Here is a 26,552-nt window from a genome sequence, read left to right on the forward strand (position 1 = left end):
CCATCGCACTGCATGTTAAATCCTATTGCCGATCATCTGTGCGCGCGGCGGCTCCTTTGAATTGCATGCATACGCGCTGTCAATCCTGTGTAAACAACTTCTAGTTTGGGCTGCCGGCCGGCCGGCCTTTCTTCCCTTGTGCATAACATGTGTGGCGTACGTATACTCTTACGTACAGTACAGTAGACCAAGCGTTGTGGGACCGGGCGCGTACATGGAGTCACTTTGAAGGGCAAATCCAAGGATTTAGCAGGTTAATTCTCACGCCGTTTTCAGAGTATGTTGTCTAGTAGGCCTATATGAGGAGTCTATATCAAGTCTTTAAGGCAAAGGGTGCATATTCTACGTAAAATAAGGGTTAGTTTTCAACTTAAGTGTCCGAAAACCCAACCCCCCATCATACTTATACTGTATGTGCGGGATTTCCGAGTGCGACGTGCGTAAATGTTTGGGACGAACATCTTCGGACGTCTTGACCCACAAAGGTACGTGAAAAATGCTGAAAAATACTGTTAGTTTTCGAATTTTCAACCCATTTTATAGAAGCTCACTCTCAAATGATGCACAGGATTATTCACTAATGCACTCTATCCTGTGCATCATTTGTATAGTATCAAATAAGCTATCATATTGTTAACATTGATTTACCAAGATCACAACAAACAACCTATAGAATGTAAACAATAAAATTGCTATTTATAGCATAGTACCACTTGCCAATTAACATACATTGTATACATGGGGTACCACAGCTGTGAACATACAAAAAGTGTATCTGTGTTCCCACTTCCAAGGATCATCAAAACATACAGTGTATGCAATATATCATAGAATCAAGACTATATAAAACAGATTCAAATATAAAATTATATAGCTATTCCAACAGACCCATTAATACTCTGATGAAACTTGCAATATCAGTAATGAATTTCAGCAATCATCAACACAAACAAAAGTTTCCTGTGCAAAGTAAATTCAGAGATAAGATGTAAAATGTCATGTAATAAATATGAAACATTGGAAAGGCAAGAATGCTCATAAAGATGATCTTAGATGCTGGCATGGTCTTTACATAGAAGATTACATGCTAACATTTTTAATATGAACATTACTCTAAACACTGAACAGTCTGCACTGATTTACGTCAATGAAGGGCAATTTATCAACCAGTTGCAATAAAAACATCTCAATGCAAGAATCATCAATTTTACTAAATATGCAGTACTTACTTCTACAAGGGATAAAAAATATCACGGTCTATCGGTGGAAGCTCGGTAGTCCAGTGAATAAGACGCCTGCCTAGAAATCAGGAGGAAGTGAGTTTGAATCCAACCCGAGTATGTATGTCCATGATTTTTCATCATAACCATTAATACACAAAACATAGAATAATTGGTGCTACACATGTTTACACTACGTTGAGGAAGGGGAATATGTCAATCAGTTGCAGATCTACAATGTATGTGGATTGTAATAGTTGGCTAAAGAACATCACAAGCTTAACCCGTTGAGGACAGCTGATTTTGCTACAACATGCATTTCCCATAGACCCCTGCCCGAGTATACTCGGGACTCGTCCTCAACGGGTTAACACTCTTTTAAACATATTGCAATCTGATTTCTATTCTCATCACACTTTACAGCAAATTATTTGCCCATTATCTGTAATACAATGTATGCACCCCTCCTTACATCAGGGAAGATTGACACTGAAAAGAAACATATTGCCTTGAAATTAGTAAGTTGTACAATTGGAGGTACATGTATTCATTCATCTTTGGCTTCAAAATAATATCAAAATTAGGAAAAGCAAAAGTTATTAATAGAATCAAGGCACTGATTTTTTTTTTTTTACTTTCTCGGAAACTTCAGGTTTGTTGTGTTTCAGGGATGCTGCAGTCTTTTCCAGTCCAGCCTCTAAAACAGCGACACGAACACACGTCCATCTTGACCCCCTCCTCTGGAAACTTGTCCCCGACTGTCCAATATCTTCCACCGTCCACGCCGGCTGGATCCTTTCCGCAAGTTAAGATGTTTCCTACGCATCTCCCGTTCCCAGAGCAAACACGGGCGCTGCAGGTTGCTGCCCCCTTGCGCGACATCGCCACGACAGGTCCGAGCGCATTGCGTATGTAGTCTTGGAGCCCTTTGCAGGTCTGCATGGTTCTGTCGTCGTTGTTATCTCCCCAGAAGACAACGCCATTTGTTCCCATCTCAGCAGACAGCAGTATGGTGTTATTCAAGTCTTCCTACAAAGTCCACAACATAGACGTAGAGAGAGAGAAGGAATGGGATTGATGTTAAGAAACAAAGCATTCGAGTTTATTTCTTTAGTCCATTTTATAAGTCAGAATTCTTTGAGCAAAAAACAGGTTTTCACACTTGTTGGCCAGGGATAGGAGGAAGTACAATTTATTGTTATAAATCTGTGTCTTCACACTAGATGTCACACTGGCATTTCTTGAGCACCTGAATGCTTGGTAAAAATCATCAAAGATGTCAAACAAAGAGAAATAACCCATTGTAAACCGAGATAGACCTCACAGAAGCTGAGTGAGACATGCACTGAAATACATACAAACATCTTGTAGACAATGGGTTATTATTTCAGTCCGTTAGGCCTACCAGTGAATAGTAGTATCCTGTCTTGCTGTAGTTGAACCTTGCGTAACTGAAGATGGGGCCCTTGGGATCACTGGATCTTTCCCGCAGCCGAAACGCTTCCTTCAGGTGGTTCTTTACATAGTCCCTCTGGTCTGAGAATCTTGGGCGCAGATAGATGGAAGGATAGAGGGCAGTGCTGATGTTAAATAACCACATGATGTTGTTGTTCGTGATCATGCCAGTCTCAGTACAGGTCATGTTCGGTGAGTGGCCGTCGTAGCAGTATGGGTACCTATAGTAGCCCCACATGGCCTTGGGACGTAGCTTCTTCACCAGCATGAGTGTACTCTCCATGTAAAGCTTGGCTGCTTGCGTCCATTCCAGCTGGGCCAACATCTCCACTGTGGCATCATCTATATAAGGCAAAGAGGCTCGGACGTGGTCCAGCGACTTGTTGCGGTAGATGGCCAGGGCGTCGAAATTCTGCTCCCACTGAGGGCGCCAAAACTCCCAGTCCAGCACTCCGGCGCCACTGAAGTCCGGGTCGGGGATGGCAGCGAGAACGTCAGCAGCAGCCTTTTCCAGATGCCGGGTGATGTTACCAAGCTGTGGGGAAATTAAGAGTGCCGGTAATCCTTAAATTGATGCATCTACTGTACACAGCTCAACTTTGGCGGTGGCCCATGGCCATGAGATATTTATGCCGCACCACCAAATCATACATCCTTTGGTGGTCTAACCAGGTGAACTAAGATTCAAAATGGATTGCCATATAAGTTTCCTTTTTATCACAGGTCACCAAAATCTCAGAATTTAAAGATGATAGCTAGTGGCCCAAATGGGCTATCAGAGAAAAATGTCAGTGTTCAGCCCCAATGTGTATAATTACATGGATACATACATTATTTACAATGCCGTATACAGTGGACTCCCGTTATAACGAAGTCCTTGGGGCCAGCAGTTTTCTTTCGTTATATCGAAATTTCGTTATAACCAAACCAATAAACAATAAAAATACTTTGTGTGGGTAGGCCTAATGGTGCGGCCTGAATTTTTATTTCAGAATTTCTTTATAACTGCATGTTCGTTATAACGGGAGTGCACTGTATTAAGGTAAAAGTGCACATAAACACTACGGTACACTAATGGCTCTTCAAGCCTGCCACAGCATCGGATACTGGTAAACAGTTTCCGATACATATATCCTTGTTCAAATACCGGTACTTAAAAGTACTATATTTTTTGCTGAAACATGTACATCTTTTTATGTGCACTTTTATGCCTGGAGTCTCATGTTTATACAAGGGAGAGTTAAGAAGAAATAGAAGGAGAAGAAGAAGAAGGGCAAGTCCAAGATAACAAGCGCGTCATGTATGGGACATTCAGAGACATTTTTGACCTGAAAAATAGTGTTAATGGCCTTTGATCATATTGAACTTTATCATGGTGATTGATATCTAGGAGAAGTATAATCGTGTAAAAAATTGAGAAAAATGACCACGACAATTATATTCTAGAAGAGAAAATATGTGCTGTTACGTATGGGACCAGAAAAAATTTGTTTGTTTTTTTTACATTTTTTTCGACCTCAAAACTCTCTGAAAGTATTTCATTCTACAACTTGTAACTCACTGTGATAAAAGTCACAACACTCAAGATTATCACAGGTAAGTTTCATGTCATTAGGCAAAAAGCTCTAATTACAGGTTCTAATTAAAGACAGACATGACGTATTACGTATGGGACAGTTACACTGTATGTATGGGACACTTTGTCCCCCATTCATTTAGTGTGTGGAGAACCATGTTTATGGGTATTTTGCTTTTAAAATTATTGAAGTAAAATCAGTTGAAACTACTCAAATACTGATCCAGATTGTCAATGAAACAATATTCCCCAAATATTCACCATCATAGTTATATTCAATCGTATTTTTATATTTTTATGACCAACCTGAGTATGCATGCCCTTTGTCCCCCATTCGTTTAGTGTGTGGAGAACCATGTTTATGGGTATTTTGCAAAATAATTTTGCAAAATACCCATTTAAACAAATTTTTGCATTTTTATTATTGAGGCAGAATCAGTTGAAACAAGGAAAAGTAGAAATTACGCGGTGCGTAACATATGTCCCCGCCGGAAGTAGCATTTTGTAACAAAATGTGCAATATAGGTAAAAAATCAAGGTCAAAGGTCAAAGAAGTCAAAGGTCAAAATTCTGTGTAGAAGTTTTGAAGCCCTCACCTAGCGCCATCACATAAAGCAAATGGAATCGAAATTGGGTTAGAAATGGCGAAGGAGTAGCATTTTGTAGCCAATGTACAATATAGGTCAAAAATCAAGGTCAAAGGTCAAAGAAGACAAAGGTCAAAATTCTTTGTAGAAGTTTTTGAAGCCCTCACCTAGTGCTATCACATAAAGCAAACGGAATCGAAATCGGGTTAGAAATGGCGCAGGAGTAGCATTCTGTAGCAAAATGCACAATATAGGTCAAAAATCAAGGTCAAAGGTCAAAGAAGTCAAAGGTCAAAATTCTGTGTAGAAGTTTTGAAGCCCTCAACTAGTGCCATCATATAAAGCAAACGGAATCGAAATCGGGTTAAAAATGGCGAAGGAGTAGCATTTCGTAGCAAAATGTACAATATAGGTCAGAAATCAAGGTCAAAGGTCAAAGAAGTCAAAGGTCAAAATTCTGTGTAGAAGTTTTGAAGCCCTCACCTAGTGCCATCACATAAAGCAAACGGAATCGAAATCGGGTTAGAAATGGCGAAGGAGTAGCATTTTGTAGCAAAATGTACAATATAGGTCAAAAAATCAAGGTCAAAGGTCAAAGAAGTCAAAGGTCAAAATTCTGTGTAGAAGTTTTGAAGCCCTCACCTAGTGCCATCACATAAAGCAAACGGAATCGAAATCGGGTTAGAAATGGCGAAGGAGTAGCATTTTGTAGCAAAATGTACAATATAGGTCAACGGTCAAGGTCAAAGGTCACGACTGAAATTCTGTGTAGAAGTTTCAAAGCTCCCATGTAGTGCTATCATATAAAGCAAACAGAATCAAAATTGGCTCATAAATGACAGAGAAGTAGCAAATTGAAGATTTTGATCACACACGGACGCACACACGTACGGAGCCCGTTTCATAGTCCCCTGCTCGAACTCGTTCGGCGGGGACAATTACTCTTGAAAATAATGATCTAGATTGTCAAGGGAACAATATCCCCCAAATATTTACCATCATAATCATATTCAATCATATTCTATGTTTTTTATGACCAACCCGAGTATGTATGCCCTATTTTTATCAGGATACATGTAGTTACTACTAAAAAATTGAATAGTTTAAAGTGTTTACTTCCATTGATGAAGGGCAGTTTGCCATTTACATTGTAGTTTCAATAAAAAAACAACTTGACACAAGAAATATTAATTCTAATAGATGAGCAATACCTGATGCATGGAATTCCAGTAATTGAGTAGATGTACGATGTCTGTCTAGCAGTCAGGTCATTGATTTGAGTCACACCTCAGCATGTACACCCATTAATTTTGTTGTGGCTACTACTGAAAACTGAATAAGGATAATTTGTGTATCACTTGCAATAAAAAAAAAAATCATTTTACTTTTTTTCTTTTATATCACAACCGTTTCAAATTGGATCTCCATCAAATTAACTTTGAATTCCTCTACTAGTCTTTAATAGAATTGTACGCTCTTTAGTAATTCATATTATTGGTTTCCAGTCATCTCATAAAATGTTGAAAACTGAATCCCCATTTCTACAAAAACTATATACCATCCCTTTAATGCTGATTTTCAAAATGATACCAAATATGTCAATATTGAGCAAAGATGAAATTTTGCCTTCTGAGGGGACCAAATCTTGGACTTGCCCAGAAGAAGAAGCCAAGAGGAAGAAGAAGAAGTTGGTTACTAAGAAGAAAAAGAAGTAGAACTAGAGATTGTAATTTGTCATCACTGACAAATTAAGGTGATCCGATTTTTTTTATCAATGATTAGAGTCCTGATTGCAATAGGCATGACCATACAAGTTCCATCTGTGTTTAGAGACATTGGCCGTGTGAGCTAGTGCTCGATAAAGACAATCATGTCAATTTTCACATTTAAAAAAATTCCCTCCCATAGAGATAACACGTCATAACGAAGATACAAAAAGAAGTACATATGACCTTTGACCTCAATTTGCACAGACAAGATGGCATCTGAGTAAAAAGTAGTTATTTTGTGAAATGAGCCTTGTAACATGGTCTTTGCGTGTGCAAAATATGGGAAAGATAGTACAGGTATTCACTAAGATACAGGATGAAACACTTATGACCTTTGACCCTAATTTACATACCCAAGATGGTGTCTGATCAAGTAGTTGTTATTTTATGAAATAATTTACGTGACATGAACTTAACATGTGCAAAATATGGAAGTGATAGAGGCCGTTTTTCTTGAGTTATTGCAAAGAAAGTTGCAGAAAGAAAGAAATATCTCAATACATCGAAGATAAGCTTGAATTTCAACCAAAATCTTTGACGTGATCTCGACAGCGTTTGAAAAAATGAAGGGCACACTTACGGTAGCGTTAAGTCTCAGCTACAACATATTAAAATCTGGGAGAAATTTACCGAAGGGTAAGTGAGCTAGTGCTCGATAAAGATAGTCATGTCAATTTTCATTTCCAGAAAAACTGCACTCCCGTAGAGATAACACGTAAACTGGTCAAATTTGACAAGATTACTTTCAATCCATTTTTACGAGGTGATACCGTTATCCAATCAAAACTTTGTAATTTTGTGTTTGTAAGAACATTAAATAAGCTACAATATACTGAAATCTGGGTGAAAATTGACAAAGGACTAGTGAGATATGCTCGAATAAACTTGAAATTTGATGACGTCATTTTGAAAATTCACTTTTTTTACTTTATTAAGAAATTTGATATCTTTTGATCATTTTGTCAACATTACCACCCCATGAAATGACATGTACAACTCATCAGCTTTCAAAATATGTAAAGAAAATGGGGGGTCACCGTCCATCCTGACGAGTAAAATCGGATTTAAAATTGGCGGTTTTTTGGCATAGTTGCACTGTATATCGCCATTGACGCGCGCGCGGAATTTAAACTTTGATTGGCCCGTATGACGTCATATTGAGTCGGATCGACTTGAAACTTGGTAGAAATATTCCTTGACATTTCAGACATTCGATCCGTGCGATAAGACGGGAAATTTCTATTGCATATGAGCTGTGCGTGCGTATATGCGCGCGCGCGTACGCGTCCGTCGATTTTTTTTGAAATGCTGTAAATGACCTGAAACGTGTGCAAAACAATTTTGAGGTTGATTAGAGCATGTTTAAATTTCAACGCGCGCGTACGCGCTCGTTTACTATGAACGTGACCAAATTTTATGAAATATATCAATAGACCTTGACTTGAACCATATGATATCTTAATTTCATTCAAAAATTCCGTTCCATTAATGAGATATTGATGTAAACGTGATTTCAGATAATGACGTCATAATGACGTCACGGTCAACTGATCACATTGATACACTAGATCTGTCGTCCTTAGGACATGATACATGCATGGTATAAGTTTGAAAGTGATAGGTGGGGGACTTTTTGAGTTAACCGCTGCACAAGATTTGAGGAGAAAGAAATAAAGAAGAAGAAGAAGAAGAAGAAGAAAGAATCCGTACAGATACAATAGGTGATCCGAGAGGATACTCGGATCACCTAACAAAGAATCCGTACAGATACAGAAGGTGATCCGAGAGGATACTCGGATCACCTAAAAACAAAGAATCCGTACAGATACAGAAGGTGATCCGAGAGGATACTCGGATCACCTAAAAAGAAGAAAGAATCCGTACAGATACAGAAGGTGATCCGAGAGGATACTCGGATCACCTAAAGAAGAAAGAATCCGTACAGATACAATAGGTGATCCGAGAGGATACTCGGATCACCTAATAAAAGGATAGCGCAAAGTCTCAGCTACACCATATTAAAATCTGGGAGAAATTCACCGAAGGGTAAGTGAGCTAGTGCTCGATAAAGACAATCATGTCAATTTTCACATTAAAGAAAATTCCCTCCCATAGAGATAACACGTCATAACGAAGATACGAAAAGAAGTACACATGACCTTTGACCTCAATTTGCAACGACAAGATGGCATCTGAGTAAAAAGTGGTTATTTTGTGAAATGATCCTTGTAACATGGTCTTTGCGTGTGCAAAATATGGGAAAGATAGGACATGTATTCACTAAGATACAGGGTGAAACACTTATGACCTTTGACCCTAATTTACATACCCAAGATGGTGTCCGATCAAGTAGTTGTTATTTTATGAAATAATGTACGTGACATGAACTAAACATGTGCAAAATATAGAAGTGATAGAGGCCGTTTTTCTTGAGTTATTGCAAAGAAAGTTGCAGAAAGAAAGAAATATCTCAATACATCGAAGATAAGCCTGAATTTCAACCCAATTTTTTGACGTGATTCCGACATCGTATGAAAAAACAAACGGCACACTTACGGTAGGGTAAAGTCTCAGCTACAACATGTTAAAATCTGGGAGAAATTTACCGAAGCTTAAGTGAGCTAGTGCTCGATAAAGATAGTCATGTCAATTTTCATTTCCAGAAAAACTGCACTCCCATAGAGATAACACGTAAACTGGTCAAATTTGACAAGATTACTTTTAATCCATTTTTACGAGGTGATACCGTTATCCAATCAAAATATTGTAATTTTATGTTTGAAAGAACATTAAATATGCTACATCATACTGAAATCTGGGTGAAAATTGACAAAGGACTAGTGAGATACGCTCGAATGAACTTGAAATTTGATGACGTCATTTTGAAAATTTACTTTTTTTACTTTATCAAGAAACTTGATATCTTTTAATCATTTTGTCAGCATTGCCACCCCATGAAATGACATGTACAACTCATCAGCTTTCAAAATATGTACAGAAAATGGAGGGTCACCGTCCATCCTGACGAGTAAAATCGGATTTAAAATTGGCAGTTTTTTGGCATAGTTGTACTGTATATCGCCATTGACGCGCGCGCGGAATTTCAACTTTGACGGGCCCGTATGACCTCATATTGAGTCGGATTGACTTGAAACTTGGTAGAAATATTCCTTGACATTTCAGGCAGCCGATAAGTGTGAAAAAACGGGAAATTTCTATTGCATATGAGCTGTGCGTGCGTATATGAGCGCGCGCGTACGCGTCCGTCCAATTTTTTCAATTTTTCAAAAAATGCTCCAAATGGTCTGAAACGTGTGCAAAAAAAATTTGAGCTCGATTTGAGCATACATATATTTTAACGCGCGCGTACGCGCACGTTTTAAGATATAGATGAATTTTGAGAATGTGAGTAAAATGCGCTTGACTTGAACTATATGTGACGTAAATTTGATTGAAAAATTCCATTCCATCAATGAGATATGAATGAAAATGTGTTTTCATATAATGACGTCATAGTGACGTCACGGTCGACTGATCACAATGATTTTACAAGATTTGTCGTCTTTGGGTCACCATACATATATGGTATAAGTTTGACATTGATAGGCAATGCACTTTCTGAGCTAACCTCTGCACAACTTTTGGGGAGAAATAAAGAAAAAGAAGAAGAAAGAATCCGTACAGATACAGAAGGTGATCCGAGAGGATACTCGGATCACCTAATTCCATATAATAAAGCCCTATGGCACATACAGAGCTACCAAGTCTCACGCATTCTGCGTGAGACTCTTGAAGCATTTAGGGGCCGTCTCACGATCTCACGCATGGTCACTTAAGTATGCACCTGATCGCACCATTAAGAGCTAAAAATTGAAAATTGTTTGGCACGAACATCTTCGGACGTCTTGACCCACAAAGGTACGTGAAAAATGCTGAAAAATGCCGTTAGTTTTCGAATTTTCAACCCATTTTATAAAACAAAAGATGCACAGGATTATTTCGTGGCGTAAGTGGGAGGCCGCAGGGGGGAAAAACTCCTCCCACACCCTCGCTCGCTGGCACATTCGCACGCCGAGATGCCGAGCGATAACGAGTCATGAAAATCTCACTCATGAAAATTTTTTGAACTTGACATCCCTGCACATAGATAGTTTCCATTATGAGTACATTTCTTTCTTCCTTTAATTCATGTCTAAATTATAGGCCCTGAAGTTGTAGTTTTACACCTCCCCAACATAAACCCATTTAGGACAAGTCCCAAGTTTACTCTAGCTGGAAGGTGTCTAGGGCCCTAATGAAGTAATGCGGGAAATGCGTGTTGTAGCAAAAATCAGTCCATCCCTACAACAGTAACAGGTTTAAAAAATGCGCCACATCTGATAGTGTACGATAAAAACATAATGGATTGTAATAGTTTTTTCCAATTAGGCCTAACGTTACAGCTGTAACATTTTTTTTTTTTATGTTACAAGAATTTAGGGCCTAGATCTACAAAGTATTTAAGCCAAATTAATTTCTAAAAACAAATATAAACCAGACCGCACTAATTTAATTTACAGTTTTGTTTGTTTTTTTAGGGGGGACACATTTTCATCCCAATATCAATGCACCCCACCCTATCCAACATTTTGTCTAACTAGGCAGCTTTAAGTTTACAGAAACTATATCTAGAACTAGAGTTAGAATATAAATTGTGTGCCATGTATCAGAATACTTTTTTTTTTTTGGGTGGTGGTGTGTTCTAAATAGTAAATGGCTTAGATCTAATGTCGAGTTAAACTTGTGTGCATTATTGTAGTTATAGTAGCATACGACTGTACTAAACAACAACAATTACTGATTACCAGCGTGTAGCCTGCATTAGATAATCACAATCTTTATGATACACACCCATAGGGCCTATAGATCTACCCCTATGGGAGTAGCATGATTGAGTTTGGAGCTCAATGCATAAATTTATAGTGAAAGGTATAAACCCACCTGCGGCAATCCCTTGTTAACCGCGACCGGTTTGCCGTCTCGGATATTGTAGTGTGGATATAATCCCAGGGCTCTGTGGTAAAATAGTGAAATTACATTTCCGGTCCTGTTATGATTGCTGTTGAATTCTATCCCATATTCCGCCAACGGCAACTCAATGCCGAACTCATCCCCGCAATGATTTGGCAAGTTCCACACGGCCCGGAACGGATCATTGCCGTCCACCAGGCTGCTTCCCACGGGGCGCTTCGGGCTGACTCGCTCAGGTGTGTCCGCTATTTTTCCTCGTGCTTCTCCAGCGATACGGTTGACCATCAACTGTCGCGTGTTCGAGGACGTGCCAATGCAACAATCTAGACAGAGCAAAACTACTATCAAGACGTGATACAATGCCGACTTGACATAAGATCTACGAGATATTAACCCCATATTTACAAGACACTTGACTTATTTTGGAGCACCTTGCTCTACCATTCCAAAGATTATGTCAGTCCGGGAAACCCGCTCATGAGGACCGCTCCCGCGTACGAGGACTGCCCCGCCTCATCTATAGAGGACCGCCCCACAGAACTCTTACTTCTGTGGACCGCCCCCACGCCTCATGAGGACCGCCCCCATGACTCGTGAGGCCCGGGGGGGGGGGGGGGGGGGGGGGAACGCCTCATGAGGCCCCCTATTCACTTCTATTCATCTCACATCTGACGTATAATTGTCGCAACTTTGCACGGTGATTTTTTGTTACACACACATGTCCACTATCCATGATGAAAAGAAGAATTTTTTTTTTTTCAAAAATCGAGTTTTAATCAACCGATGCAGAGCGCCCATTAAAACACGTGTGTTTTAATTTTCACTCATTTTAGAGTGACCTCAGGGATCACTCGAAGATTTTGGAGTGATCCCTGAGGTCACTCTAAAACGAGTGAAAATGAACATAATTATTCACTCAAAATTCACTCCAATTTCACTCTAAATTCACTCTTTTTTGTATTCACTCTTAAGAGTGAATATTTTCACTCGATTTTTTTAGAGAGTATAGTGTTTCAAAATGGTTCTAAAATGTGAGTTAGGGATAGAAACAAACATTGTAAAAATGTCAATATATATACAGCATAATCAATGACAAGTCAGTATTGTTAAACATACAAAATGTGAAGAATAGTTTTATAAAAATCTCTTCTAGAATATCCTGTCTACGTAGTTTTGGCTTATTGATAAATTGAATACACATCAGTGATATCTCCTAATGTTTGTGGCTTTATTGCGAACTTTTTATATGGTATATTGGATAATCGGAAAACGTTCATACAACAACTGTACAGGCTGTATTACATTATGCATCAAAATATTAATGTGGAACTCGAACACTTTTTTTTTTTGTAATCACTGCTCCAAATGATAAACAGTGTGACTTTAAAGGGGTATTCCAGATAACTTTCATGATTTAGATCATGTAGTACATAAATCAATAGCTCCATGTATAGATTTGTGGAATTTATAGTGGTTCTTAAACAGAGAAACAATACTAAAAAATTAAACAAATTAATAAGGACGATGATCCACATCAGGGCCCCGTTACATAAAAGTTACTATTATGGTAACTTTGCCATCCAGTGCATGGAAACTCCCATGGAATTCTTGATTTTGATTGGCTGTTGAGTATTGTTGCCATGGTAGTTACCATTGGATGGTAAAGACAACAGTTACCGGTACCACAATAGTAACTTTTATGCAACGGGCCCCAAGAGGCTCACATATTTCAGAAACGTATACAATACCGTATTATGATTGCGAGTTCATCTGCATGCATGCGGTGTATAATCTATGCATGCCTTCTTCTTTTATTCTGCTTCCTTGAGCCCCAACTCATCATGCATTCCTATGGTGACCCTGCCATGTCATCATCCTTGTTCATTGCAATTTGTTTTGAATTTTTAAAATATTCTTATTCTTCATCCCACTTATCAAAAATTATGAAAATCTGTCCTCAGTAAACGAATAAACTAGTTGTTCAAATGTAAGAACCTAAAAATCACCGGAGGTCTCTACGTCTTTCATACCTTTCTCTATCTATCCTCTCTGTCTCCTTCTTTCTCCTCCCGTCACCGAAAAATGCAGGGAAGCACACAGCTTGAAATGATATGTTCTAATTAATCGAAATGTCAAGTCACATTACGGAAGGTCTTTTCCAAGCGTCAGTCAGATAATGGGTTAATACTATAAGGTTGTCTTATGGTGAGCGTATCCCAGTCTTGTGGCGCATGCAGTTCCAGCTATTCAATCATTCGGGGAAAATTATGATCAACTTGATTATTATCGTTATAATTATTCATTTGCGACATCGGGTGTATAAATTGGCTTTGTTAGACTAGCATACTTTTGGGTGTATAAATTGGCTTTGTTAGACTAGCATACTTTTTTTTTCGTTGCTAATATCACTGTAATTGGGGAAAGTCAAAACTTTCTACACTCATGACGTTGTCATGTCCCTTTTGGTAGAAAAACTGCATCTTCTTGAAATTGTATTAACTGTTATCTCCTTCTTGAACTTGTATGTGTCAACAAAATGTGCTATTGAACATGAAATTTCATTTGATTCTAATCAAATTGGATTGATTTTTTTTTTTCCATTTCACTTCTTTTAATATCTTGAATGCGGAGTGGAATTTTAAGGTAAAAAAAGGGGGAGGGTACGGGGCAGGAATGCAATATGGGGAAGCAACTTTGGCGGTTTTCTACTTATATAGATCTTCTGGACTGCTTCGTAATCATTATATTCATAATTATTATCAACTATGATTACTATGTTATATACTTGATGATCATACTGCAACATTTGCATGCATGCAAATGAAGAGTTTGTTTGCAAAAACCGATAAGTTCATATTTGAAGATTTTGAAGTACGGTCTCTGTCATGAAGTACAAAATAACAAGCAACTTACTCTTGCTGTCCAGTGGTCATTTACATAGTTGATGGAAGTTTGCTGTGCTAAAAGTACAAAGAGAAGGTGCCCACAGAATTCCCTTTGAATCACAATGACTGAATCTTGTGGCCCTTGCAAATTGCATTCTCAACCAGTATTGCCCATAAAATGCAAATGCTTTGTACAAGAGCTTGTCATTGGACATGCAAGCAGTGAATTTCAGAGCTATGAATAAATTTGTGGTAATGGCCTGGCACCAAGTCATCTATTGTGTCCAACTGATTCCTTGTCCGTAGGTAGTTGTAAATTGCAGATTGCTTGTATGCATATCGGAGGCCTGAAAGTGAACAGGTTTCGGCCAGACATGCATTAACTTCTCGCAAGCCATCGGGAAAACATGTTTTGATGAGTGTTGAGAGTACAGTCAACCTCCCCTAACAGCAAAGTGGCAGAAATTGTGCAGTGTAAACTAGCAATGCAAAGTTCAACTTCCACATCGTTTTATTCAAAAGTCTGAACATATGGGAAGGGGAGGGGGCATTATCCTCTGCAAGTTTTTATTGTGCCATACATATGTTAGTGATGCTGACTGCACTCTAGCATTTAGGGATTTTCTAACATCTTTGACAGCAAAACTTGGGTGAATTATATTTCATCAATTGAGATGTAGTCCATGAAAGGAGTATCATACAAAGTTAGAATTATCTATTGCTAGTGTACAATCTACTTCACTTTTCCTGTATGCCAATTTCCAAACTTCTGTCTCTTCATATGCATACAATGTTTTATTTTGTTAACCCAATATTGAAGTACCTAGTATACAGATTGCAGGTGTCGAAGTTGGAAATGATATTAAACCGTCACATATTTATATTCATATTCATATGACCATGTTGATGCTATTTATATCTTATTGATGTAGAAAATACTGTCTTTATATATTTGTCAGATTAAACTCAATATACACTTGTATAAAATGTAATAGTAGAAATCGTATCCTCATCAAAATTAGGTTATTATCCATCATATTTGACTGTTGGTTCAATCTCTGGAATGCAGTGCAATGCATGGGAAGGCTACAGCATGTAGGCCTATACAGTGAAAATTCAGTATAACGAGATCTGTGGGACCAAGACAATTCATTCTTTGTATCAGATAATTTGTTATATCAGTAGTCAATAAACAATACAAAAAGAAAGGAAATAAATTCATTGGGACCGGAGAAATTAGTTTGTTATATCAGGTATGTTGTAATATCAGATCTGTTCATATCGAGTTTCCACTGTATTTCATTTTCTTACCTTCGAGAGTCAAAACATTAGTGTATGAAATACTACAAAGCAAGGGTCGCTTGCTGTGTCAAATCAGTTGTGCAGTTTTTGTGATACAAAAATCATTATAAGGAAAACCCAAAATGTTGTTTTGATGCGTTGGATTACCCAAAATCCAGTGGCTGAGTATTAGTCTGAACGAGCAAAACTTTGAAGACTTCTGAATACTGTATGTACTTTGTTCAAAACCATTCTTGAATATAAGGATGTACTTTTGGGGTTTTGATTTCTGTTATGTTGTTTGGTGTACTGCAATGCGTTTCATTTCTGGAATATTTCACACTAATGGCTGGATCGTTTTGATGGAGTATAATGCGATGTATCCTATGAGTCTAGCATAAAAGTTATATTTTTTTTTTGTTGCTGTTTCCGCAGTTGGGCATTAAATGTATACCTGAAATTTGAAGATTGTAAAACATGATATATTCGCGGCATGAATTTTTCGCGAATTGGAGCCGACGGCCTTTTTTGCGGTATGAAATTTTCGCGAACTGCCACTGGCATTCAATGCATATAGTGTAGACAAGAACTTCCCGTGCATTTTAATTTCACGAATCTTGGCGCTCGCGAAATTAAAATTCACGCGAACATTTCTCATTTTACAGTAGGCCTACACAAAGTTAAAATGATATTGCGTCCAGGGTATTCCATGTACAGCAAAGGTAATATTTAATAGCTTTGTATAAAAGATTCCATGACAAAAGGGCGTGTGTCTCTGTTACTTGACGGTGATATGTTCACCCCAAGGTAAGGGCTGCTCTATGTGCACAATATTAGTCAGTTGACATTTGAGACTCGTATCAAGGCTGTTGGCCACTTTGCAGAGTCCTTCATTCAAACACACCCATTCAATTACCCTGAAATTTAATTATTTCATGCTGCAGTGCATTCAGCATTTTTCATCCTAGATTGTCATAACTGTTGTAATGTTTCACAAGTCATTGGTGAAAGTGGAATAATGTGCACATTCATTATCTGTGCCTTGTAGTCACCGTTCTGAAATTTTGTCAATCTAATTACCACAGGACCATGTCTCTACGTCTTTGTCGGGGGTGGGGCGACAATTTATTACTGTAGCTCTAGGTTTCAGGTATTTCTAAGAGTGAAATGAGATTTGCATTTTTGCAGAGTACACATGTGGTGTACTGTATTTCAATAATGAAGCTTTATTTAAGTAGATAGATGCTAAACAGTTCATATGTTATCATGGTTGTCCACCATGAATTTTCTTGTTGTGGCAGGGCTTTGAGTAGTTGGTGGCCCTTTTTTACTGAGAAGATAATTTTAATCTCGAAGTATAGGGCTTTCCAATTGTACAAGCACAAACATTTCAATCTGATGAAATGCTCTTCCTTGGGGGAACAAAGATGTATCTTAGTGTTGGATACGATATGAGCACTGCTCAACTGTGCTTCTTCATTTTGTATCAATAATGTTGCTTCATCATTTTATCTTCAAATAGAGAGCTTTATATATTGGGTGAAAATAAGTGACCCATTACTTTATTTCATCAAAATTTTTTACTTCTTAGAGTGCATTTGTAAATATCCTCATCAGAATTCATTATTCTGTATAGCAATAAATGCCAGTATTATTGTCAATATGATTTTGGTTTGTGGTGTCTTCATTACACGAAATCATTGTTCTTGCTGTTGTTGTTCTGATGCATTTTCAGTGGATATACACAATGCACTTGGGGCTTACAGCACTACATGTTCTCCTTCACACACCATGATCTACGTTGTACAAGTCATCTCTCCACGTGTAGCTATTAAATGGAATGTGTTGGACCACTCAAGACATTTTCATAATGATCAGTTCGAGTTTGGTTGATCATAACTGTACACAACCTGTAGTCGATTGCAACCACCCCCATATAACCACCTCCCCCCCAAAAAAAAAAAAAAATGACTGAAAGTGCAAGCTTTCGTACAAGTTCGTTGAAGGTTACTAGCTCCTCACAGCTACTGCCAGCGTCACCTTCATTACCACAATTACCACCACAAAAAGGTCTTTTATCCACAATATTTCACCATGGTCACTAGAATCAGACCCGCAAATATTGGACTTTGCTCTCCCTACACTTTCTGCTGGGGCATTCTAGCCAGGTTGACGTTTTATGGTGTATGCATGCGTGCTAAATAAGAATAACATTACTACTCAACTGCCAGATACCAACATCTACATCTTAAACTATCTAGAGAAGATTATTTAGTCACCTTCACACACACCCAAAATTCTGTTTCGAGGGTAAAATATCAATCTATTCAATGCCATGGGAACTGTTTGATTCTTGTGTGTGGACACGCACAAAATAAAATCATAAACTCTTGGATCTGCATCATGAAGCAATAGTCGGTTCATCATGATTTATTCCTCAAACCCCCGGGATAATATGCCGCCCAGACTACGGATATTCCATTGGCCACTGCGATTAGTTTACTCTCATACATGCATCAGTACTATATATATGGTACACTGTAGTTAGTACAAAGATGGTCCAGGCAGTGGTGACTACCTGGAATATGACAATTTTGCACTCAATATGTCTTAGCATACTCAGCACACATTGTCAGCTGAGGACCAGAAGGGCCCTATCGAGTTCTAAATAAAACCGAAACAATCAATTTTTATGACATTAAAAAGTTTACTAATAATTAAAAGTGGGTGAATTTTAAAAGTATTGTTTCAAAGGTAGGGTAAAATAGTGCCCTTGTGATTTTGAGGTTTTAATTTTGAACACTACAGAAAAGGAAAATAATTTGAAATTGACAATATAATGTAGAGACCACGCTCTACAACTTGATACCAATATCTCAATACCCCCTCAAAATTGTGATAAAGCCCTTCTGATTCTCAGCCGATGACATTATACCTCAGTACAGTATCTACATGTACATCGTATGCCACAACATGCCAACATGAAGGCACTGTTATTGCATTTCCAGAAATTGCGTATCATGTCACATACCATGAAAAAAAAACCCAAAACAAAACAAAACAAAACATTAATTGACAAGAACACAAGATGGTAGATGAAATTAAGTACATGTATGAAGATATGCATAGTGATATTAAAAGTATAATTATTCCATTTATATAATCGGTGACCAACGTTACATGTGCATCACGAACTGAATATTTCATTTATTTTTTTTAATGTTTGCTCACTCCTGTAATCACATTGCATTCTATGCATTTGGATTATTTTGCAGAATCTCACGATCTGAGCTACAAAGTGTTGGGTTACATGCTCCAAAATTTCTTTGAGATGCTGATTTGGTAATTTTAAAACAGGGACAGAAATGCCAATCCACGCAGACCATTTTAGATGACTGCTTACTGGAGAGAAACACTGGGTGGGGGGGATCCAGAGGGGGGTCACTCTCAGATGAATGTGACACACACCAATGTCCAAACACCTCAGATATAGACCCTAAATGACCTATTGCGGCACATTATTGTGGGTGCTGTTCATTATTCTGAAGGTTTGCTATTGCGAAGGTCCGTTATTCCCAAGGTTCGTTAATCTGAAACACTCAAATTCCCAACATCTAGAGGTTCGTTAATCCGAAAATGAAAAAGGGTTCGTTAATCCAAACATTTGTGGCGTTATTCCAAAGGTTCATTATTCCGGAGATTCGTTAATCCGAAAATTTAATTCGGAATAATGAACCTTCGGAATAACGAATCTTCGGACTAAAGAGCCTTCGAAATTATGAACCTTCGAAACAACGAGCTGTAACCCATTATTGTACCCCTATTCATGGCATTGCACACTGTGAAAATTACCCTAAAGGGTTGTCCGTTCTTTTCTCTAGTTATTCTAATACATATAAAAGACATACAAAAGTGTTATGCCAAAAATGTGCCATAAATGCATTTCCTAGCACATATTTGTTCGACACAAGCACCAGCATTATCTACTGTAAAACCAGAATATTCAGGGCATGAAATTTTTGTAAATTGGAGCCGAGGGTAATTTTCAACAGAAAATTTCAACATAAATTGCCACTGGCATTTACAACATACTGCATAGAGCACATCTACATGACCTTGTACAATTGTAGCATTGACAAGAAGTTTTGTTTGCATTCAATTTTTTAATCTTGGTTCCTTGCAAAATTCATGTAAATTTCTGGTTTTACAGTATACTGGAAGCATGGATAAGGGAGACAACACAGGGGACCCTATGGATAACAAAATGAGCTTGACCAAGGTATGGTATCATTATTAAAAGCAACAAACTGCTGTCCATATCAAATTTTGTAAGCTGATTTACACAAAAGAACCTTCAAATTTGCCCATCTCTGTATTAAAGGACAAGTTCACCTTAATAAACATAAGGTTTGAGAGAAAGTAGCAACATTAGTAGAACACATCATTGAAAGTTTGAGGAAAATCAGACAATCCGTTCAAAAGTTATGAATTTTTGAAGTTTTTGTGCAGTAACCGCTGGATGAGAAGACTACTGCAGTGTACGATGTCACATGCGTACAACAATATAAGGAAAATATAAAGAGAATTTTACAAAATTCCATCTTTTGAAAAAAGTACACATTCCCCTGACTCGTTACCGACAAATGTTATGGGTAATATTATTCCCCCTGCCTTTAGAAAGAGGCAAGTCAAGTGCTCTTTTATTATGCGAAAAAAGTGAAAATATGTTGAATTTTCTTATACATTTTCTTTATACTGTTGTACGCAAATGACTCACAAGCTGTGGTAGTCTCCTCATCCAGCGGTTCCAACACAAAAATTTTAAAAATTCATAACTTTTGCATCGATTGTCCAATTTTCCTCAAACTTTCACTGATGTGTTCTACTAATATTGTTGAATTCTCTCAATCCTTATGTTTATGAAGGTGAACTTGTCCTTTAAAGAGCTTACATAGCCTTGTAATACCCCATTACCATAAAAACATTATACAGTGCACTCCCGTTATAACGAACACGGTTATAACGAAATTTCGTTATAACGAAGTAAATCTTCTGGTCCCAAAATAATCACCATAAAAGTCTATGGTAAAAGATTCGCTTATAACGAACACGGTTATAGCGAAATTTCCGTTATAACGAAGTCTTTTCCGAGCGCCATAGACAAAGAAAAACAAAAGAAATAAGCTCCGTTATAACGAAATGCGAATTGCTTTCAAAAATTAATAGCGGAACAAGCATTTATAGCTTCTCTGCATGGGTGAACGCTTCACACCACTGTGTGTTCGCTCTTTGTGTCACGCATAGTTTCTCAGGGGAACTTGCGTTTATTATTGTGATACAGTTATCTCATCACATTTCACATAGCTTTCCAGTGTATGATGAGTATTCAGCAAACAGAATATGATATATATACGTGGTTTTCTTGTTTTTGTTATATATTGTATTTGTTCGGTTATAACGAAATTTCGTTATAACGAAAGAAAACTGCCGGTCCCGAGCATTTCGTTATAACGGGAGTGCACAGTAGTGGGCTATTCAAAACTGCACTTGTGTAAACACTTGTTGGCACTTGATTTTGGGATTTGATTTGAAAAGATTTATTTGTACATAAAAGCGATTGCAGCATACAACTGAATTGCATCATTTTCTAGAATCTATTCCAGAACACACACAATATCACTACAGATGACTTATAAATCGCACAGAAAATGACATGAATTACAAACAACCCTGTTAAAAGAACCTTTACATGTTACGAAAAGAAATTAAATGTGCTGCATATCTTTTGGAAATTGATATAACAAGGTATCAAACAAGCTATCATATTGCTAACATTGATTTACCAAGATCACAACAAATAACCTACAGCATGTAACCCATAAAATTGCAATTTATATCATTATACCACTTGGCAATGAACATGGGGTACCACATCTGTGAACATACAAAAAGTGTATCTGTGTTCCCACTTCCAAGGATCATCAAAACATACAGTGTATGCAATATATCATAGAATCAAGACTACATAAAACAGATTTAAATATATAATTATATAGCTATTCCAACAGACCCATTAATACTCTGATGTAACTTGCAATATTAGTAATGAAGTACAGCGATCATGATACAAACAAAAAAGTTTGCTGTACAAAGCAAATTCATTGATACAATGTGAAATGCCATGCAATTAATACGAGGCATGGGCAGGTCAGGAATGCTCATGTAGGTGTTCTTTAGACGCTGGCATGGTCTTTTCAGAGAAGATAATGCCAACATTTTTATTATGAATATTACTTGGAAACACTGAACAATCTGCGCTGATTTACGTCAATGAAGGGCAATTTATCAACCAGTTGCAACATAACTCGACAAAAGAATCATCAATTTGAATAAATATAAAGTACCTGCAGCTACAAGGGATAAAAATATCACGGTCTATCGGTGGAAGCTCAGTAGTCCAGTGAATAAGACACCCGCCTAGAAATCAGGAGGGAGTGAGTTTGAATCCCACCCGAGTATGTATGTCCACAATTTTTCATCATAACCATTACACAAAACACAGAATAATTGGCGCTATGTTTACACTACGTTGAGGAAGGGGAATATGTCGATCAGTTGCAGATCTCTGTGGATTGCCATAGTTGGCAAAAGAGCATCACAAACTTAACATTCTTTTAAACATATTGCAATCTGATTTCTATTCTCATCACACTTTAAAGCAAATTATTTGCCCATTATTTGTAAAATGAACCCCTTCTCACATCAGGAAAGATTGACACTGAAAAGAAACATACTACATTGTATTGCCTCAAAATAAGTCTGAGTTGTCAATTTGGAGGCATTCATTCATCTTTGGCTTAAAAACAATATCAAAAATTAGGAAAAGCAAAAGTAATTCAAAGAATCAAGGCACCGGTTTTTTCAACTTTCTCGGAAACTTCAGGTTTGTTGTGTTTCAGGGATGCTGCAGTCTTTTCCAGTCCAGCCTCTAAAACAGTGACACGAACACACGTCCATCTTGACCCCCTCCTCTGGAAACTTGTCCCCGACTGTCCAATATCTTCCACCGTCCACGCCACCTGGATCCTTTCCGCAAGTTAAGATGTTTCCTACGCATCTCCCGTGCCCGGAGCAAACACGGGCGCTGCAGGTTGCTGCCCCCTTGCGTGACATCGCCACGACAGGTCCGAGCGCATTGCGTATGTAGTCTTGGAGCCCTTTGCAGGTCTGCATGGTTCTGTCGTCATTGTTATCTCCCCAGAAGACAACGCCATTTGTTCCCATCTCAGCAGACAGCAGTATGGTGTTATTCAAGTCTTCCTACAAGGTCCACAACATAGACGTAGAGAGAGAGAAGGAATGGGATTGATGTTAAGAAACAAAGCATTCGAGTTTATTTCTTTAGTCCATTCTATAAGTCAGAATTCTTTGAGCAAAAAACAGGTTTCCACATTTGTTGGCTAGGGATTGGAGGAAGTACAATTTATTGTTAAAAATCTGTGTCTTCACACTAGATGTCACACTGGTATTTCTTGAGAACCTGAATGCTTGGTAAAAATCATCAAAGATGTCAAACAAAGAGAAATAACCCATTGTAAACCGAGATAGACCTCACAGAAGCTGAGTGAGACATGCACTGAAATACATACAAACATCTTGTAGACAATGGGTTATTATTTCAGTCCGTTAGGCCTACCAGTGAATAGTAGTATCCTGTATTGCTGTAGTTGAACCTTGTGTAGCTGAAGATGGGGCCCTTGGGACCACTGGATCTTTCCCGCAGCCGAAACGCTTCCTTCAGGTGGTTCTTTACATAGTCCCTCTGGTCCGACAATCTTGGGTGCAGATATATGGAAGGATAGAGGGCAGTGCTGATGTTAAATAACCACATGATGTTGTTGTTCGTGATCATGCCAGTCTCAGTACAGGTCATGTTCGGTGAGTGGCCGTCGTAGCAGTATGGGTAGCTATAGTAGCCCCACATGGCCTTGGGACGTAGCTTCTTCACCAGCATGAGTGTACTCTCCATGTAAAGTTTGGCTGCTTGCGTCCATTCCAGCTGGGCCAACATCTCCACTGTGGCATCATCTATATAAGGCAAAGAGGCTCGGACGTGGTCCAGCGACTTGTTGCGGTAGATGGCCAGGGTGTCGAAGTCCTGCTCCCACTGAGGGCGCCAACTCTCCCAGTCTATCACTCCGACGCCACTGAAGTCTGGGTCGGGGATGGCAGCCAGAACGTCAGCAGCAGCCTTTTCCAGATGCTGGGTGATGTTACCAAGCTGTGGGGAAAGAGTACCGACCAGTACCTTTATACATTGACGCATCTATGTGGCCCAACATGGGGGCTAAGATTCAAAATTGATTATGTTTCCTTTTCATCACGGGTCACCAAAATTGCAGATTGTAGTGGCCCCAATGGGCCACTAGAGAGAGAGAGAAAAAAAAAAATCAGTGTTCAACCCCAATCTATATAACTACATTGATGTACAAGCTGTACATTATTTACAATGCTATAGTATCTAAGGTAGAAGTGCACATAAACACTACACTACTAGCTCTTCAAAGTCTGCCACTGTATCAGATACTGGTAAACAGTTTCCAATGTACATAATATGTACATTTTATATTATCCTTGTTCAAATACTTGTACTGTCATTTTTTGTGTTTGTCTGTTTTTTTTTTTTTGTTTTTTTGAAACATGTATTTTTTTTTAATGAGCACTTTTATGCCTGGAGTCTCATGTCTGTCACATGGATGAGAAGAAAGAGAAGAAGAAGAAGAAGAAGAAGAAGAGAAAGAAGGAGAAGAAGAAAAAAAGAAGAAGAGGAGGAAGCAGAAGTAGTAGAAGAAAAAGAAGTTAGAATAATTCAATATAATATAGTCCTATGCTACAGTTTCAATTATGAGTACTTTATTCTTTTAATTCATGTCTACATAGGCCCTGTAGCGGTTAGTTGTACACGTAGTCCTCCCCAAGTTTCATTACCCATTGAGGACAAGTCCCAAGTATATACTCGGACACGTGTCTATGCGGGAAATGCATGCTGTTGATAGCAAAAATCAGTCCGTCCTCAACAGGTTAAAAAATGCATCAGACATGGCAGTATGATAAAAACATAATGGATTTTGGTACTTTCCAACTAGGTCCAACATTTTTTTTTTTAAATTTATGTTATTGAATAGAATTCATCTATTTAAGCCAAAATAATACAATTACAAACATATAATAAACCAGATCGCACTTGTAATTTATACCATAGTTGGAAAAAAATGATTTAAAAGCTCCTGCTCTTTTTTTTTGGGGGGGGGGGTTGACATTTTCGTCCCCATGCCACCCACCATTTTGGTCTAACTAAACTATATAATAGGCCTAAAAAACAAGTTTAAATTTATAAAATAATTGTGTGCCATGAATACATTTTTTTTTTTTTTTTTTAGTGGCATGCACTAAATGGCTAAATGTCTAGTTAGGTGTGTATATATCATCATTAGTTTAGTAATATTAGTAGCATACGACTTTACTAAACAACAACAACAGTTACACTTTGTACCAGCGCCTTATGATACACACCCATATAGTAAATGCATTTCTAGGGCAGTAACATGATGAGTATTCCTATGGATGATGGAGCTACGTGCATAAATAGGTAAGCCCACCTGCGGCAATCCCTTGTTAACCGCGACCGATTTGCCGTTTTGGATCTCGTAGTGTGGATATAATCCGAGGGCATTGTTGTAAAATATTGAAACTACATTTCCGTAATTCCAGTTATGATTGCTGTTGAATTCTATCCCATATTCCGCCAACGGCAGGTCAACGCCGAACTTCTCCCCGCAATGATTTGGCAAGTTCCACACAGCCCGGAACGGATCACTGCCATCCACTAGGCTGCTTCCCACGGGACGCTTTGGGCTGACTCGCTTACGTGTATCAGCTATTTTTCCTCGTGCTTCTCCAGCGATACGGTCGACCATCAACTTTCGCGTGCTGGAGGTGCTAATGCAACAATCTAGAAAGAGCAGAACCACTATCAAGACATAACACAATGACTTGACATCAGAACTATGAGAAAATAACCCCATATTTACAAGACACTTATTTTTGTAGCACCCTGCTCTACCAAACTCAAGATTACCGGTACGTTGTACATACGCTCCATTCATGTAACATACAATATACTAGGACATACAGCTCTCGCTCCTAAAATATACGCGATTGGTATTCTGTAACACCGCGCGTAGGATCTAGGAGGAGAAATAGGATAGTGACGTCAGCGATCCTTATTTCTCTCCCAGTTTAGGATAGGGGCGTAACTTGATATGTTAATTAGATGTTAATGAGATCTTAAGATAAGTGGTATTCTGTAAGCACAAGTAGGATCAAGTTTAGGAGCAAAAATAAGGATAGCCTCTAGGCAATCTTTCTGGCACTTTATGCCGGGCTATTGCGTATATGGGCCTACTGACGACCTGCTGTCTCTTATTTTGTATGTTCATGAACAAGAAAATAAATGCATGGATTGTATAACAGAGTTATATCAGTTCCTCTCATACTGAGGATTCTAAAACTGCAGTCTATAATGTTCGAAACAATAATGTATTCTTTATCTGGCTGGTATGTGTTTGTTGCTCGCCATTTTCAATTCAATTCACACTTCATTTTATTCGGCACAAAATAAATCAAAAGTACATTATGTACACAATAACAACAACAGCTATTATTATGATTATTATTACTGTAATAATGATAATAATTATTATTATCAT

The 26,552-nt window shown here is 38.2% G+C and overlaps 2 protein-coding genes across 2 annotated transcripts; both read right to left on the minus strand.

Moving 5' to 3' along the window:
• Positions 1 to 601: 601 nt before the first annotated feature.
• LOC139712144 (hyaluronidase-1-like) lies at positions 602 to 12,078 on the minus strand. Its single transcript, XM_071623976.1, has 3 exons — positions 11,588 to 12,078; positions 2,626 to 3,210; positions 602 to 2,249 (listed from the first exon to the last, which is right to left on the minus strand). Exons 1-3 carry the CDS (start codon positions 12,014 to 12,016, stop codon positions 1,869 to 1,871), a joined length of 1,395 nt encoding a protein of 464 aa, XP_071480077.1. The 5' UTR covers positions 12,017 to 12,078; the 3' UTR covers positions 602 to 1,868.
• Positions 12,079 to 22,115: 10,037 nt separating this feature from the next.
• On the minus strand, positions 22,116 to 25,760 carry LOC139712136 (hyaluronidase-1-like). Its single transcript, XM_071623969.1, has 3 exons — positions 25,443 to 25,760; positions 23,480 to 24,064; positions 22,116 to 23,103 (listed from the first exon to the last, which is right to left on the minus strand). The coding sequence occupies exons 1-3, from the start codon at positions 25,758 to 25,760 to the stop codon at positions 22,723 to 22,725; spliced, it is 1,284 nt and encodes a 427-aa protein (XP_071480070.1). The 3' UTR covers positions 22,116 to 22,722.
• Between the last annotated feature and the right edge of the window lie 792 nt (positions 25,761 to 26,552).

This window comes from Diadema antillarum, unplaced genomic scaffold, assembly GCF_040938485.1.
Source record: "Diadema antillarum isolate AM-2024a unplaced genomic scaffold, OU_Dant_1.0 seq00001761_RagTag, whole genome shotgun sequence".
NCBI classification, from domain to species: Eukaryota; Metazoa; Echinodermata; class Echinoidea; order Diadematoida; family Diadematidae; genus Diadema; species Diadema antillarum.

Coding starts and splice junctions, on each gene's coding strand:
- LOC139712144 (XM_071623976.1), bottom strand. CDS start 12,016: ATGGGGTTAATATCTCGTAGATCTTATGTCAAGTCGGCATTGTATCAC. Junction 3,211..11,587: donor TTAACAAGGGATTGCCGCAG/GTGGGTTTATAC, acceptor ATTTCCCCACAG/CTTGGTAACATCACCCGGCA. Junction 2,250..2,625: donor CAGGATACTACTATTCACTG/GTAGGCCTAACG, acceptor TGGACTTTGTAG/GAAGACTTGAATAACACCAT.
- LOC139712136 (XM_071623969.1), bottom strand. CDS start 25,760: ATGGTCGACCGTATCGCTGGAGAAGCACGAGGAAAAATAGCTGATACA. Junction 24,065..25,442: donor TTAACAAGGGATTGCCGCAG/GTGGGCTTACCT, acceptor CTTTCCCCACAG/CTTGGTAACATCACCCAGCA. Junction 23,104..23,479: donor CAGGATACTACTATTCACTG/GTAGGCCTAACG, acceptor TGGACCTTGTAG/GAAGACTTGAATAACACCAT.